Raw genomic sequence first — 17,006 nt, 5'->3', positions numbered from 1 at the left:
ATGATAAATTTCACACAAAACCACGTTTACAAGATTTCAAACAAAAATGCGGTAAGTCCTTCTGAAAATATTTTTATTATAATTTGTAGTCATTCAAAAATTTTCGGAAATTTAAAAAAGATCCCGCCTCTCAAGCTCTGGATAGGCAACATGCATCACGTCGATGTTTTAAGGGTTGCCGGTTTTCGTGACTGATTGGCACTGATACAGGTACAAATACACTATGGGCATTTGCAATTGACTATATTATATTTACATCGTTACCACTATCATTTATGCAAGGTAAAAAAATATTCCTACATGTTTGACATTTTAATCGAATAGCTTACTTCTACCATTTTTATCAGATTCCTTCCTTGATTTCTTCGAGGCAAGCCGCGTCATGTTGAATGCCGGTTTCCGTTTTCGTGACTGAAAAATTAACCATTATAACGATATTCCGAATTGAAGACAATGATTTTTAAACGCCCTGATATCCGACGAATTCAAAATATCAGAGATTCACTTATAAGCTCAGAACGAGGTGCTCAGAACGAATGCGTGTATGCTGAAATTATATAATTGTGAAAGTACGCATTTTAAATGGTTGTCACCTTTGCAGCTGCAGTGTTATTATTTTCTTGGGAGTATGACTCCGTATCGTCTTCAGCCGAGACTTCGACGGCGGGACTGAGATGAGCGAATACAAAATTTCTTGGATTCTTTGTTCTAATGGTGGTTTGGTCATTATTCTGCTTAGTTATTAAAGAAAGCCTAGCCAAGGATTCTTCTCCCCTGGCTAAGAACGAGCCTCGATGAATGGCGGTCTAGAAAAAATGAAAGAATACAGAACGATGTTAAACTCGGATATCTTACCTACTATCAGTAGGAACATCATTGTACTCACTTGTATTGCAGACGTTTTTGTTCCAGAACCTGGCTTGGCAAATAAATCTGCAACAGTATTACGCGGAACGGGTAAATCCGTTTTTTCACCATCAATTGATGTATTTTTGTTCAAAGTCTTGTTACATTTGTTTCTCTTTAAGGCTCTCAGGCCAAGTTCGAATAACTGATTATCATCCATTTCCTCTTCCAATTTCTCAGCTGCATTTATCTACAATTCAGAGATAACTTGATATTGGAAAATCTTTATTGATATTGAATAAGTTCAGTGGAAATGTGATAAATTTTTGTAATTTTATACCTTATGCTCTTTTAAGAATTGCTCACGTTCCAGTCTCTGTTTGCGCCATTCTAATTCACTTTCTACTTCAGTAGGATCTTCTAAAGCATCATCTTTTTCATCTATATTCTGCAACGTTTTTTCATTATCATCTTCCAATTTATCTAAATGAAAGATGTCAATCGTACATGTTAATATGATGTGTTTAATATACCTTCAGAATGGTTTTTTTTTATTGGGTTACAAAGATTCCGTATCACAGAATTGAACAGAACAGAATAACTCTAAAATAGCTTACCGATATTTTTCCACTTAAATTTTCGCTGGCGACTGGCACCATCCGAATGCAGTTCACCGTCTTCTAACAAAATTTCCTGCAACAGTCTAACTTCTCTCTGGTCTTCATCCAATACTTGTTTCATATGCATCTTTTCCAATTGTTTTTTAACTTGATCTTGGTCAATGTCTTCTAAATCTCCCTCTTCCATATCAAGTTTATCCAAATCTTTTTCATCTTCATCGGAAGATCCCCATTCACTCTCAGATAGTTCTGCCTCCCCATCAAGGAAACCAGCTGCAGTTTTTTTTATATCCTTCTTTTGTACTATTATCTCATTTTCTTCAGAATCATAGTCAACTAAATTTTCGTCATCATCTTGTTTTTCATTGAAATTTAACGCAATTTCGCAGTCATCTTCCTCCTCATCATCGGATAGTTTCAATGTTTTTACTTTTTTCCTTGATTTTCTTAACTTGCTATTTTTTAATTGCAAATTAACAGTGTCATCCTCGTCATCGGATGAAAATACTATCTTAAGTTGATTCGAATATGAACGAGGTTGCTGTAACGTTTTCTTTGCACTATAACTTAAAAATTTCATATCACTTGTTTCATTTTCCTTTTCGATCACCTGTTCCTCAGTTTGCAAAGCTTCAAGTTTTTCAATATTGACAGGTTGAGTTGCAAAGGTCCCTGAGCATAAATCCAGTAATTCTGCATCAGATACGCTTGTTTTTCTTGACGTATGAATCAGTTTATCCAATTCATTGTTATCACTTGGGTTGAAAAATGGACCAGAGCATAAACTCATTAATTCGGTTTCGTTTGGTGATCCCTTGTTATCGACGAACAATTTTTTTTGCAACTTCTCGCGTTTCTCCGGACTGTAGGTATGATAATGTTTTTCTTCTACTGGGGTATCTCCCACACCTAAAGGCTCCATTGATTGCGAAGAATTATGGACCGATCTAAAATCTATACTAGTCAATTCTGAGCCTGTGTTCAAAGCTGTCAATTGCGTTATCGGTGAAATCATACTAAGTGAATTATTTGTCATTGACGGTGTTGCACAGGACTGACTTCTTTCATCTGATCGTTGATACACGGGTAAATCACCCTCTGTACTACTCATTGAATCATCTTGGCTATTGTTGTCAGTTGCAAATATATCAACATCTGTTTTCGTTCTCCTGATACTATTTTTTTCCTCTTTATTTAGACCAGTTCCAGTACCCTCTGCTTCAGAATCATTCGAATCATCATCTTCGAAAGCTTTCATTATGCGTTTTAATCTGCTAAACTTATTGCTTTGACTATTGCTTTGACTATCTTCGTTTTCACTCTCCTCATCTTCTTCACATATATCTTCATTATCATTAATACTTTTATTGCTGTCCGTGTCCTCAGTATTATCCACTTCGCTGAACTCTTCTTCTTGGTTTTCTTCTAATTCTTCTCCACTAACTTCAGCCTCCCCATCCAAAAAAGAACTCTTGTAAGTTTTTCTATCTGTGATGGGTACATCATCTTCCTCAGGTTCACTTATTTCAGTATCGCTCAGGTCATCATCTTTGTTAGGATCATCTGCCATTTCACAATCAGACAACTCATCGTCGTAAACGTTATCGTTCTTTGAGTTTTCAATTTCTAATTCTTTTTGTTTCCATTCATTGGTGCGTTGTACCGCCATCTGATGTTGCAACTCTTTCTTCAAGCGTACGAATTTTGTGCCAGGTTTGCTCAACTCCGAAACATCGTTTTTCTCATTACTTGGTGCATTATATGGCAGAACTTCATTTATAACTTTCAGACCGCTTGCGGTCTCTTCTGTGTGCATTACAGTAACTTCTGAACTAGAATTGGGCGTTTTTTTAATGGAGTGTTTTATAAATCTTTTCCTCAATTCTTCAAGACCAGCTTTCGGAGACGACAGTTCAACCATCATACCTGGCGATCCTTGAAGTTTCGGAGTTAATTTCATTATGCTAGGTAGAATTAGAGTTTTCATTACTCTGGGTTTTTCGATGTCAAATTCTGGTACTGGTAATCCATAAACATGACCTGTTGGTTCATCTTCACCTTCGCGATCTTCTTTACTGCACTGCGACTTGCTTCCAATTGATGATAACTGAAAAGACTCTACTGAACTCAAGTGAAGTTTATTAGATTTAGTTTTGTTATTCTCTGCCAAAATTTTATTAGCGTGACGTATCTCAAATTCTGTTTTCCTTTTGTCGTTTAATTCAAAAACCTCGTTATTATTTATGAACGGCGTGTCTATTATAGATTCAAATTTATTTTCAACAACGTCCGTAACTTTATTGCTTTGCAGATCTGTCATATCATCCGCCAGTTCATAAGGATCTTCCGACATTTTAAGTTCAAAATTTTCCTCATCTTCGGTTGGTTCGTTTGTCCTGGTGGTTTGATTATTCACAAGTTGATCAGCCTTTTGACTCTCTACCAGTGGATCTGACTCAATTAAATTTGTTAATTGCTTACTGCAATCCTCGAAATTTTCCTGAACTTTGTCAGCGGTATTAATATCCTCCTGACTTTCCTTGGTTGTTATAATATCAGCATCTGTTGGCTCTTCACATTCTAATTCAAATAATTTTCTTGGTATGCTAACACTGTTTAGACCATGTTTAAATTCTTTACGTCGTTGATTAGGGTGTGTAATTACACTTGTCGTTTCTTCAAAATCATCATCTTCAATAGGCGAGGGACAATCAACGACCTTCGATTCATTCTCAGAACTAAACAATTTCCTTGGCACACCAATGTTCTTGTCTCCTTGTTTAAGAATTTCTTTTTTATTCTGGCAATTTTGGAGGTCATTAGTTGTGACTTTCTGAGTGTCTTTGATAGGAATCGTTTTCACATCACTATTAACAATCTTTGCTTGTAGCTGAGTGTTGGTGGCAGCGGAACCAGGGTCTTCGCTATCCGACTCTGACGATGATTTGTAAAAGAGTTTTGCTTCTTTCTCCTTCTCCTCCAAAACTTTCCTGCCGACAAATATTATCCCAATTCAATTTATGTCCGAACACAGCATGCATAGCTCATTAAATATTTCCGTTCCAAGAATAAGAAAGAACTTAGATTCTCACCCCACAAGCTCGCCAGACATTCTAACTTTAGCTGCAGCAGCCAGTGTTGCAGGTAGTTTTGGCAAACTTTTTTTTCTGTTCAAAAATTCTTGTAGCGTGCGTTGTCTGGGTCTATGATAAGGTAGATAAACCTGGCTTTCTCTTAGCATTCTCTGCGTTTCACTATGTATCTCACGCATCGCTTCTTCCTTCGCTGCTCTAATCGATCCCTAAAATTGTACGTACCAAATTATTGGTCTAATTATTAGCAACATAATTACTTAATCAGAACAGGAAAATTACATATAGTTATAGAAATTTTACATACACTTCGTTTCTTCTCCGACTTTCCTTTTTTGCTTGTAAGATTAGTCGATGTCGTGGAATGGTCATTTTCATTTAATGATGCTTCAAATTCACGCCTGGTTGGAATATCATCTTCAGAATCCGTATCAATTAGTGCGCTAATTTTACCTGGTTTCTGTTGACAGTTGATTAAAAATGTTTTGAGACATTTCACAAGAATTTTCAAAAAACATAGGCAGTAACAGATTACTACTATTATTGTAGCACTATGTGATACATTATTTTTCACTTATAAACGATCTCTATCGATGTCCTTGAAAAAATGCCGACCACTAGACTATGTAACTGATCAGTTTTCCAGACATAATAAAAGAACGAAGAATCTAATACTTACCAAAATATTTTTATTATTTTTAATTTTATCAGCCACATTGGTAATGCTTGGAGGTTCTCTATCATCACCGACATTCTCGTCTTCTGAATCACTTGTTATAACTCTTTTCAGTTTATTACCATTTGCACTTTTTTGACCACCAATTGTTTGGGAAAAGTCATCGGAATTAATAGTTTGCTGAGAAGAGTTCTGGATCTTACTGGCTACCTTTTTTATAAACAGTGAATTGAAATCTTCATCTTCAGAATCACTGTCTAGTATATGTGAAAGCCTAGTTGGATTCCCAGGCTTGTCTTTATTTCCGACATTTTCATTGCTCTGTGATATCGTTTTGGAAAAATTTGTAGTAACGTCTACCTCTTCTTTCGATTTTTTGGGTATATCGCTACTTTTTTGTTCGCCGTCACATACATCTTCTGACCTCTTAGTATCTCCACAGCCCATATGTTCAACATCCGACACTTCACACTTTTCTAAACCTGTTGTTTCCTTGCGACCAGCAACACTTCCGTCAACCATTTTCAGTTCTGCAGAAGCAGTATCACCTTCATCTCCTTCGCTGTCGGAAAGTAAGAGTTTACTTCTACCTTTCCGCTGTACAACATCATCTCCTGAGCTAGAGTCATCATCACCCATTGATTGAAAATCACTATGAACGTTTACTGGTGTTTCTGTAGTCGTCATTCTATTGCTGTAACATTATTATAACAGATTTTATATAAAATTTTTGGTAAACAGCTTCAAAGTCCAACAGTAAATACTTTTAACATTTAGAAAATTCGTTTCCAGATTTATTACGAAACTTCATGTGGGAAAATATAAGTATTAACTTACTCCAGCTACGTATCGATATTTAACAGCCTATTTTTCATAATTCACCAAATATTCGTTGTAATTTGTTTCAGACGTTTAGAGCCCTGAATTTGCGGTCATCGTTCGCTCATCACGGCAACGATTACGGTTATAATATTTCGCGCCAAAATAATAGCAGACATCGACATGGGAGAAAATCACAGAGAATGCAGTGGAGGTAGATTGATCAACCCAACAGAATATTGTCATGCGGTGTGGAGAGTGAACTACTGTCAGTTTTAAATATTTTCCGGTTTCCGGTCGATTTGCAACGAGTATTGAAATACTGGAAGAATCGATAACAAATCCTGGAATGGAAGCCAGTCACAAATATCTTATTTACCTTCATAATAATCAATCGCCGCAAATTTTTGCAACGTCCAGAAAATATCTCTGGTGTTTCAGGTGAGCTGAATTAATACAGTATTAGTCTAATAAGCCTTTGCACTTCTCTAACAGACGTCATATTTGTTAATAATCGAATGTATAATGCAATTATGTTTAACGGAGTAAAATTAACCTCGATCATTCCAATAAGAAGGTGAAAGAGAATCCCCTGTTTTCCTCACAAATTTGTAATATTTCAAAGATATCTGTACCGTTCAACTTCGATTTATTACCGTAGTTACAGATGATCAATGTTGGAAGGATGGTATTGCCGGTCCATCGCAAACAACAACGCAGATGCAGAGGATGACGACGAAGACAGTCCAGAGGAAGAGGCTCCGAATTACAAGGCACAGTACAGAAGCCTAAAACGTAAACTGAAGTTTCTCATTTACGTAAGTGAATGATTGGCTACTGATATCCAAAATATAAATTTAATATCATGATTGACTAATTGATTGGTTTATTACTAGGAAAATGAATGTTTTCAAGAAGCTCTGAGATCGACGCAAAGGAAATTACTAAAAGTGAACAGAGACAAGAGTTTTTTACTCGATCGATTACTACAGTATGAAAAAGTTGACGCTTCTTTTACCGAAAGTGATGAAACTGAATCATCCGATGACGAAGTCTCTAGACTTGATACTTCCAAAAGGTGTCCTGAAATTTTCCATCCTTACTTGTCACTTATGGCAGTTGAACAAAAAAAATTATTTGTGATTGAATTTCAGAAAAAAAATTGAGGCCAACGTTAACAACCATTCGGTTCATCATCAATCAGCACCCATGAAACCTCTCAGTACTAGTAAAAAGAAGAAACCAGTTCCCAAACCACCCAAGGCACAGAATACACCTGCAGTAAGTATTTTTCTTCTTTCAAAGGTGTCTATTTTTCGTCACTCAATGTGAGTCTCTTAGGTCCACTGAAATAATAAAATAATTAATAACAGTATTAAAAGAAAACCTATATGTGTACATTTTTATTGATGGATCATAAGCAGTATTCTTGTTAAAATTCAAAATTTTTTCTTCCATGTGAAGGTGCATTCATCCAATAATATGCTACCCATATCTTTGATGTCCGACGGTCATATGACACCAGAAGAAGTAGAACGGCACTTAGAATCACGCCAGACATACCTCGAACTTGTTCCAGAAAAGGCACCGCCCACAGTACCCACAGAAATGTTCAGCAATGATCCTTCACTGGACAGGTGAAACTTGTTTTACTTTATACCAGAATATATACATCCACACGACACTACTTCATTTAATAAATGCTAATCCCTTGCATAAATGATCTTAATTTAATAACATGAAGTATAATTAGATGACATTTTCTTGATGGTTAGTTATATTTATTTTAATTAATATGTGAGTTAATAATTATAAAATATATAAGAATTTTTATAGATTAAATATTATTATTAGTTAACTTGACTTGTGTAAAATTAAAACTTTTAAAAAAAAATTTCCTTGTATTAAAAATCTCTTCTAAAATACTTTTATCTTGACCGAACTTGAATTTAAGGCTGTAGTTACAATTAAGTCCTTCCAATTCGATGCAGAGTAGTAATTACTGGTAGTTGTATCGTTTTTCAGTGAGTCCAATGAAGTCGGAGAACTGGAGACATCGCCAAGCAATATGGGTGAAGATTGCCTCAGTGTGGACATGACAGCTGAGTGATCTACAGTCACTTATAGTTTACTAATAAATTATAAATTGCACATTCAATTCATACAGTTATCCTTATTTTATTCGAATAATTTAATTGTATCCATTATAATATAAATGAAATGAATCTTTTTACATAAGAACGGAACTTGTTATTCGTACTTATTGAATGATTTTCTCACATCTTTCAATAATTTCCTCCAGATAATTTCCGGCAACAGCCATAGAGAAGTATCAAAGCAATTAAAGAAACGACTCCGTGCTGAATGAAATGTTAAACGAATTTTACGATGATAAATGACTTAGTCCGGCGCGTTTTGCCATAAACAAAGGAGAGAAAAAGTGGAAAACGGAAAACTTAGCTGACTGTTCCCATTGCAGCTGGGTTTGTTGAATTTGATTGAATTGCTATCTACAACATTGTATTTTTCATACAATAATAACTACAACAGCAATACAGGGAAACCTTGGGTAATCATTGTAAGGCGCATATTCTTGCACATTGAAATTCAAGTCAGTAGATCACTTTATATCAAATTATTTTTTTAATACATCGGTATACGTTTATACAAGAGTAATCCAACGGCGTCGTTACAGTGACGTTAATTTCAAACAAATACTTTGACTTTATACACGCATAACTGTTTACGCAACTATCATGACAGAAAAATGAAGAAAATTTTTACTTGATAGGAAAATATAAAAAATATGATACTCACGATGATTGTGAAAATAATAGCAACAGTAGCATCATTAATAGTAACAATAACGATTGCTGTAATCCTTCCATTAACTGTGATTAACGTCAATTATGTATCTTGTATTTAACAACTTGTACACAATATCGAGACCAGTATTGGTATGCTTAAAGTCGACAAAATAGTAGGTAATTCGGATTCTTATAGCTCTGTACATGATGAATCAGAAATACATTGAATCATACAAAGAATCACAGGGACAATGAAGTTATAACTATTATATAAGTTTAACGTTTATATTACAAATTGTTTCCTGCCCCGCAAGATGAGTTTCCTATCTGCTAGTCACATAAACTGTCGGTCAAACTATGAAACTAAACCAAATTCCGGAGACGCAATTATTAATTAATGGTTTGGCATTTTCTTTGTCAAGAAGAATCTCTGGCAAAACAAATTGTTCAAGATTTGAACGGACATGTTGCTAAATTAATATAAGGGTCGTAACAAATAGAAAAAAATTAAAAAGTCTTGTATTTATTATTTGTGTATAAATATTTTTAAATATGTATATTAAAAACTTACTACACATTTCACGATTATTTTACACATATGAATTTGTTATTCTAATTTTTATCATGACTTGAGTTGATTAAGTAACTTTGTTAATGGACAGGTAGAGGTGTTATTTGAAGGGTTTTCAGAATTGTGATCGCTAAGGTTCATTTCGCCATGATAACCACAACGTGATAAACACCTAAATAAAAATATCCATCTTTTGTGTGGTTCTTACTTTCAAGCCACGATAACACTGTATAAAAGTGTAAACCGGTCTCAACAAATACTAAAAATAGATTAATTCGAATCAATAGCAACAAATACTAATAAGAGCAGATGCTTTGCAGAATTGGAAACTGGATTACGAAAACTCTAGTCGTCTTCTGCCGTCTTAAAGTTACTTGAAATGACATTCGCTATCAACGTTCGCTTTACACTACAATAGTTGGACGAGTTTTGTGTGATTACTGCAATACGAAAGAAAGTTTTTTCTTCTTTGCGCATAAAGTATTCGAATTTTACGTAGTACGATAAGTCTCGAGCCAACAACGGTACGAAGTTGTTACTTTTGTTGTATTGTATGATAGGTATTGTTCCGAATATAAGTCGAGGTTTTTTTTGTTGATAACATGACCCCCAAAAAAACGACCTCAATTCATATGCGGGGTCTACTTATATTCGGAATTTTTGGAAAATTTCCTTTACAAACTGAAATTGTTTTTTAAAAACAGTTCAATCATAAAATTAGACCAATGAAATTCACGCTGCGAAATTTTAATCCACCTAAGTTCCATTGATAAATATGCCTACTTAAAAAAAAATTGCAATTTATAAATTAATATGTAAATATAATCTTGTGATATCAATTTTGTCATAAAAGGTGACTTATGTTCAGTACCTAAAAAAAAGGCCTGAAATGGAAACTGAGGACTAGGGGTCTTACTCAAATCTTGCACTTATGTCCAGGATCGACGTATCTTCGGAACAATACGTTATGTAATATGCTGCTGTTACAAGACATAGGGTGTAACGAAAATTTTGAAGAGACGTTCCCTATTTCCAATATTTAACAGTATCCGCGAATAGCATGAATATACAGCCAGATTTTCTGGAACTACTCTAGGTTTCTGTCAATATTTGTCTTGTGTAGATCTCCAATCCTCGAGGATATGATCGTTGTGAATTCAATAAAATCATGAACCGTGATGTGAATATCCTGGATGACTTTAGGGGAAATACGATATGAAAGCTGTACCGTAGTACCACATCGCGTAAATCATTACATACCAACTGGGACACAGATTGATAGATAATTCAAACAGATATTTCATAACCCGTATAAGTCCCCGTGTATTTCGAGTCAACGAAACGTAATATGGCTAGTGGTTTGTTACTGGCCTCCACCCAACCGTACGATGGAATGGAGATTGAAGCTGTGGGTTATACTGATATTTCATAGTTCATATCGTAAACACTTGCACGATCAGGCGTAGGGGTCGTAGGCCTCTGAGATCTTGAATCACTAGGCGCAGCTACCATTTCCATAGAATCCGTCATTTCCAGAGCCCTTACGAACGACATTGGCCTGCGACGTCCGTCGCCCGATGTCGGAGTTGTCGGCGTGGCCATAGTTTTTCTCTTCACTTGAGGAGACTGGTGGGGCTGATGAGGTGGGAAGACTGGAACACCGCCACGCATTGCAGGGTGATAAACTGCTCTAGGAGCATTGGTATATGGTTGCTGTGTAGGACTAGTGGGATTTGAACGATAGTAATCGTAAGGTGGGGGAGGTCGTTGGGAGGGAGATTGATGAACCGGAATACCAGCTGGAACTGGATAGCTGCCTGGCGAGGTATCCTTCCACATGTAAACACCTCGCTGCGGAGAGCTGGCTAATTCTCGGATATTGTCAACAGTATTTGTTGTCCTGGCATAAGGGAGATCATTTCCCTGGCGTACTAATTCACCTTCAGAAAGAAAACGTCTTTGGGGACTGTAGTTTGTTGCTGCCCCTGTGCCATTGTTACCCTGGGGGCCATGGAGGGTTTGTTGTATGTCGTAGTATGTAGGAGCTTCGGTTACACCGATGAAATCTGGTCGGCGTACCTGCGTCGGTGTTCCAGGATTGGATCTGTAACATAGACATTCCATTCACCTATTTAGCGTTACCATGTATGTAACATAGCAATGTACAGTGAACCAACGGGTATGCGAGTGCTGAGCATTGCAGCCACACAAATACGGCTCTGGCGAGACATACAGGAGCAGCGCGTCATTCCTGTTCAAAAAATTTAAGGCAACTAGTGAAGTAAATGAAAATACATAGCAATACCTAAGTGTGTACAAGAAAGCAGAATTTTTAAACTACAGTAGGTCCTCATAGGATCAAGTTCGTGTTTACCTGCCATAGGTCGCAACATGTCGCCAGAACAGCTCCTTGGAGTTACCACCCCCTGCGGTGGGACACAAACTTATCTATATGTATACCATATACCTGTACCTTTCGTACATGCAGACTAACGCACTAGAATATTTTCGTTTCTCATAGTACGCCGTTATAATACCGTCTGTATAACTTCAAAATTCAACCTGTATGATGTGATAGCTACGCGTGCACTGGTCGTGAAAAATTTGTATTTTTGTTTGCCATTTGAAGAACGAAAAATTTCAATTTAAAAACGTAAAAATTCCATAGATCGTAATATAGGTGATTCAATGAAGACATAATCCTTTCGACAAGAAACTTTTAAGCTACTGCACGAAAGAAAAACGAATTGTTTCAGAAACTGAATATCATCGTCGGTTCATTTTTCAATTGGTTCCATCATTGCACGAAGCAAAGCGTGAAACAGCTATCACGATCGCCGTAGATAATTATTTGTATACACAAAAAGCTGTGAAAAGACGTATGTGTAGACACAAAGATAGTTTTAGTTAAAGAAATTTTTCTTGCACATTCAAGATGGAACTGTGTGAATAACAACTGTGAAATAAACAGAAATTAAGTAGCAATAAACATATTGCCATTACTTGTATTAGGCATTTTGTTCTTGAAGGAAAATAACATTCGTGTGGTAAATATATTCATGTATGTCGATAAAAACATACCTGCGAATGGGGCTGGAAATAGCAAGCGGTGTGGGTACCCCGATAGCTTTGATGCGTTGTTGCATGGTAGGACTAGCCCCAACTTGTCCTTGACCACGTTGAGGTCCTTGGGCTGGAGAACCGCCACCTGCCTCTGGTGACAGAGGATCAGGAGTATGACTCCGGGATCCATCCATGCCTCTGGAATACCAAATGAGTTTTCAATTACCATCGAAGGTTTTGTTCAACGAAATATACCGACAACATGGAGGAACATAAGAAAACTTTGTATCACACGGGCGGTGTCATTATTCACATCATAACTTATTTCGCATGAATTCAAACGTAGAATCAGTAGGACAAATATCAAACCTTGGCCTTGGGTGTGGACTGCCTCTAGGGTAATGCATTGGATGACGATGTTGCGACGATGGCGGGTGCCTTGGAGAATCGCTACCTTCTACAGGTGGTAGAAAGAAGTTGCTTTTAGACCCATGTCGCTGTAATGGTGGTGTTGGTTCACAATCAGCTGATTGCGAAGCTGTCGGCTCCATATCTGTGTCCGACCCATCTCGACCAGGAGACAACTGCAGTTGGAAAATAATGTTGCATCACTGATTTACTAGAATTAGTCAGAACCAGTATTTGTGCGTAATCTAATATCTTCTAGAAAACGAACTAAAGACTGCTGTGAGTATCATAAAATTTTCACCGACTATGCAAACGAATTGAATATTAACTTAAAAAATGATAAATTGGAGAAATGTAATAAGCTAAATTTTAAAGATGAATAGAATTCTTCATTCCATTAGAAAATCAGCATGCTTGAACAGTCATATTTGTGCACTAAATTTCATAATAGACCCTTGAATAATGAAACATGCTAAATTTCTGACTCATTTGATGATCCTTTAGGTATAGGGTTGTTTTAGACTGAACAGGACTTCAGTCATAATAGAAACCGATAAGTTCGAAATACGAACAAATACAGGTCGTGATTACCCTAATGAGAATTAAAATTTGTTTGGAAGGAGACAAGGAGGTACTTTACGTGAAAATACGCATTGTGGTTAAACATGGTTGTATGATGGAAAGGTGGATTGATACGGGAGGTGAACGGGAGTCTAGCATATGTGCCTTGGTCTGTTTCTATCATAGTCCTCAGATGTTGGAGTTTCCTGTGAAGTAGTACTCAGGCTCTAAAGAATAATAATTATGCAATAAGTGGTAGTCAGTATTTCAGTAATCACATAAGTAAATCGATTGTGAATTATTGCTATGAAAGACTCTAGCAGTACAATTTGCAATGTAGAATATAAGTTAAAGATAAAAATTGATTTATTTTTACAGGTAAGCAAAGATACCTATTTTAGAAGTAGAGGCTCTACATGATAATCTTTAGAAAATCCGAATGAAAAATTCTTCCATCAAAATTCATCCCCGACGAAATTAAGTGTATCATATAATTAACTACTATCCATCTAGAGCACACGAGCAACGTCAAATATTAGACTAAGGCTGAAGGTCGAAGAGAGATAAGTAAAAAAAAAAAGCAGATCATGCTGATAAAAGTGTGTTTCTTCACGCAATGAAGTTTTCCTACCCTTTTTTCCAGTGTTCAATTATTAGCATATCAGATACTGATAAGAATACATTAAGTAACGAGCAGAGAAGGCAAAATATGATGCGATAAAATATGTAGGTACGTTGAAATTCTACATCAATTAACAATTTATTTTGATTCATGCATTCAGCTTTAATACCTTGAATTGTTTACTTTCAGATAACCAGTATCAAAGGATGATTACGACTACAGCAGATTTATACTTGACCGCCACTACTGATACTGTACTCGAGTTTTAATCGTAAAAAGCAATAATCAATCTATGCACGAGGCTATAACACTATTATAATATAAGTACAGAAAGACGATTACCGCAGTTGCGAACCGATTACATGATACCAATCTGAGACCTTTCGTAGAATTTTAGAACAGCGCATTAATTAGGTGAAAATTTACAAACCAGACTGATTATTGAATCATTGATGAAGCATCCAATGTTTACTGAATAACACTGAGAAAATACGATCTTTAAAACATTGAGATACTGCGCGTAATGACAGCATAGGATTAAGAGAAAAAAGGACTAATGCATCAAGAACCAATCAAGTAAGACCCTCGTGCAGAGATTGAAATTAAATGGTGTTGCACTAGCTCTTACCTTATTGTAAGCATTTGAACTGGCATTTCTAACACCGTTGCTGCTATCCATGTAGGTTTTTACCTGGTTTTCGCTATCTATAGTAGATATCTCTGAGGTGCACGCTCCGCGCCTTTTCCCTGAATATTTTTCAGGTTTTATTAAACTGAAATCATAAAGTAAGACATTGAATATATTTTGCACAGACGTTGGGATTGTTTACTATCGGGATTGTATACCACATTGGAATTTTGGAATTTATATTTCAATTTTTGGTGCTGGAAAAGTGTAATGCATGATCTACAGTGGATCTCTATTCTCTATCTTACTCTCTCTCTTACCTTGGATATTGTGGACCAAATTGCGTATAACAACAATTATGTAAAAACCCTCGAGAAAATGGATTGTAACCTCCTTTAAACTTTCCAGTCACTTGCTCGTTTGTTGTGCGACCTCTGGACACAAGTACTATGTGAAATCCAGTTAATCCAAATATGGGAATGAAAAGTAGTGTTACCACACCCATTAATACCATACTGTTGTGTAAAGGTAAAGGATAATACGAGCGAGATTGTAGATTCTCATATTTCTAAAATACACACGTGTTTAAATCTACATCTACATAATTAGTTTAAACAAAACAAGTCAAATATAAATTCTGATTAGAAAAAGGATACGCAACGATCGTGTCTACTTCACCTAGCTTTTCTTTCTTCTCGAGAACAAAGTACAGACAAAGTCCGAATATACTGAGCATATGAAAGCTGAGCGACATTAGAAAAAAGAAAAAGAACCTGTAGTTTCTTCGACCAATGCAATTATTTACCCATGGACAGTGATGATCAAATGTCTGTAATAAATGAATATTTTTCACTGAAATTAGTGAGTTTTCTTTGGCTTTGCTGAAATTTTACAGAAATGTGAAAATCGGTATTTACCTCTATGCAATGATTGCAAACACTGCAGTGCGAACACCGCGGGGGTCTATAGAATTTGCAAGTGACACACCATTTCATGCGCACGGTTATTCCATTTATTTCAACATTTTTGTAAAGTGGAGCTCGAAAATCATCTTCTCTGTCTTCGTCTGGAGGTGCTGAAGTTTAAAATTCATGTACAGCTGTTATAAATGAACTATTGTTGAAAGTGCAGCGATGAGATTGTCGTTGATGTCAATGAATCGCATATCTACAATATGTCCTCCGTGTTTCGCACATACCTTTTGGTATAACACCAGGGTCCATGAAGGTAGCCAGTGTAAAGTTTGCCAAAACAAAGAATGTAATGACTCCTTGGAGCGCGGGTACCCATATATAATTGGATATGTAATACCGGCATCTGAAAATATTGTTCAACTGTTACATAGCTGGGGTTACATTACGATGAAAGACTGATAACGAGATTTCTCTTATCAATTAAGCAGATATGCATATACGAGTGATTGTAAATCGAAGAAAGATGTGAGATAAATATTTTCTCAACATAAGATCTTATCAGCTAATTATGTGACACATAATGAATGTATATTTATGAGTAAAGTCATGTGGTTAGTACGGTGAAAGTGAAAATATAAAAATCATAGGAGTTGATGACGACACGATGACTCAATTACTGAGAAAATGTAGAAAGCTGTTAATCAAGACTGCAGGATAAATTCTTTCATCACCTCCTAGGTTAGCTGAGCTGAATTTAAAAGAAATGAAGTGGAGGAAGTTTCAACATTTCTGGTATACCTTAAAGTCGATATCCAGGTAGAATTTAACATTGAAAGACGACTTACGGGAAGTAGAAGAAGAGTGTGGTAGTGCTAAGTAGAAGCGTCCACGCGAACGTTGCTGGCAGGTATCTTGTTTTCACATCGCATTTCGGCATTCTGTAGGCTCCTTTTCGAGATCCACAAACGATCAACAATTCCAAATTATTAATGGGGAAGATTTCTGCTACAAGAAAACATGGCCGCATATACCGATACAAGTTAATTGCGATCCGAACAAACTTGCAGCCCGAACTTCCATCGTCACTATTTCCTATTATGATGGCTGAAACCTTGTCGTTCACATCCTCTACCACTTGTGTTATTTTAATAAAAACATTCCTAATATAATTAATATTCAATCGCTCCCCCGTACACGATCCATGGAGGTAAAAGGCATGAACACACACACCGCTCTGGTGACATATGCCGTAGGTGGCCGCGGGGACGTAAATTTGTGTGAAACGAAACCGAATGAAGTAACTTGACAATCGTTGGCTCTGACGTGTTAGGACTGCCAACCTGGTTTAGATTCCGTAATGAATTTTGTCGGCACAGCGA

General features: G+C 36.3%; 3 protein-coding genes across 5 annotated transcripts; 1 reads left to right on the top strand and 2 right to left on the bottom strand.

The window, feature by feature from the left end:
- Positions 1-16: 16 nt before the first annotated feature.
- LOC124302983 (claspin) lies at positions 17-6,237 on the bottom strand. The gene is made up of 9 exons (XM_046759621.1): positions 6,072-6,237; positions 5,238-5,928; positions 4,866-5,018; positions 4,559-4,767; positions 1,464-4,456; positions 1,187-1,329; positions 887-1,096; positions 594-806; positions 17-411 (listed from the first exon to the last, which is right to left on the bottom strand). The coding sequence occupies exons 2-9, from the start codon at positions 5,919-5,921 to the stop codon at positions 313-315; spliced, it is 4,704 nt and encodes a 1,567-aa protein (XP_046615577.1). The 5' UTR covers positions 5,922-5,928; positions 6,072-6,237; the 3' UTR covers positions 17-312.
- Positions 6,238-6,343: 106 nt separating this feature from the next.
- Positions 6,344-8,467, top strand: LOC124302980 (INO80 complex subunit E). Of its 3 annotated transcripts, none has more exons than XM_046759615.1 (6): positions 6,344-6,494; positions 6,715-6,871; positions 6,950-7,131; positions 7,208-7,334; positions 7,518-7,690; positions 8,063-8,467. In XM_046759615.1, the coding sequence occupies exons 2-6, from the start codon at positions 6,728-6,730 to the stop codon at positions 8,079-8,081; spliced, it is 645 nt and encodes a 214-aa protein (XP_046615571.1). In that variant the 5' UTR covers positions 6,344-6,494; positions 6,715-6,727; the 3' UTR covers positions 8,082-8,467. The 3 variants fall into 3 exon arrangements, with proteins under 3 accessions (XP_046615571.1, XP_046615568.1, XP_046615570.1); XM_046759612.1 differs by having other exon boundaries at positions 6,346-6,494; positions 8,079-8,467; XM_046759614.1 differs by having other exon boundaries at positions 6,377-6,494; positions 6,721-6,871; positions 8,079-8,467.
- A 192-nt stretch (positions 8,468-8,659) lies between these two features.
- Positions 8,660-16,974, bottom strand: LOC124302968 (palmitoyltransferase ZDHHC8). Its single transcript, XM_046759593.1, has 9 exons — positions 16,473-16,974; positions 15,912-16,030; positions 15,631-15,788; positions 15,370-15,542; positions 15,034-15,228; positions 14,714-14,858; positions 12,864-13,078; positions 12,513-12,692; positions 8,660-11,535 (listed from the first exon to the last, which is right to left on the bottom strand). Exons 1-9 carry the CDS (start codon positions 16,652-16,654, stop codon positions 10,845-10,847), a joined length of 2,058 nt encoding a protein of 685 aa, XP_046615549.1. The 5' UTR covers positions 16,655-16,974; the 3' UTR covers positions 8,660-10,844.
- Positions 16,975-17,006: the final 32 nt, after the last annotated feature.

The sequence above is a fragment of the Neodiprion virginianus genome, chromosome 4, assembly GCF_021901495.1.
Source record: "Neodiprion virginianus isolate iyNeoVirg1 chromosome 4, iyNeoVirg1.1, whole genome shotgun sequence".
In the NCBI taxonomy this organism is placed as follows: Eukaryota; Metazoa; Arthropoda; class Insecta; order Hymenoptera; family Diprionidae; genus Neodiprion; species Neodiprion virginianus.
The sequence above is the reverse complement of the archived record's forward strand: the minus strand, read 5'-3'. Positions and strand labels throughout refer to the sequence as shown.

Bases quoted from the DNA above. Each gene is read 5' to 3' on its own strand.
- LOC124302968 (XM_046759593.1), bottom strand. From the start codon at position 16,654: ATGCGGCCATGTTTTCTTGTAGCAGAAATCTTCCCCATTAATAATTTG. The intron at 15,789-15,911 runs GTATGTGCGAAA...TTTAAACTTCAG, and splicing joins CCCTGGTGTTATACCAAAAG to CACCTCCAGACGAAGACAGA. The intron at 14,859-15,033 runs GTAAGAGAGAGA...TTATGATTTCAG, and splicing joins TTTGGTCCACAATATCCAAG to TTTAATAAAACCTGAAAAAT.
- LOC124302980 (XM_046759612.1), top strand. From the start codon at position 6,728: ATGTTGGAAGGATGGTATTGCCGGTCCATCGCAAACAACAACGCAGAT. The intron at 6,872-6,949 runs GTAAGTGAATGA...GTTTATTACTAG, and splicing joins AACTGAAGTTTCTCATTTAC to GAAAATGAATGTTTTCAAGA. The intron at 7,335-7,517 runs GTAAGTATTTTT...TTCCATGTGAAG, and splicing joins AGGCACAGAATACACCTGCA to GTGCATTCATCCAATAATAT.
- LOC124302983 (XM_046759621.1), bottom strand. From the start codon at position 5,921: ATGACGACTACAGAAACACCAGTAAACGTTCATAGTGATTTTCAATCA. The intron at 807-886 runs GTGAGTACAATG...CATTTTTTCTAG, and splicing joins CAAAAACGTCTGCAATACAA to ACCGCCATTCATCGAGGCTC. The intron at 412-593 runs GTGACAACCATT...TTAATTTTTCAG, and splicing joins ATAACACTGCAGCTGCAAAG to TCACGAAAACGGAAACCGGC.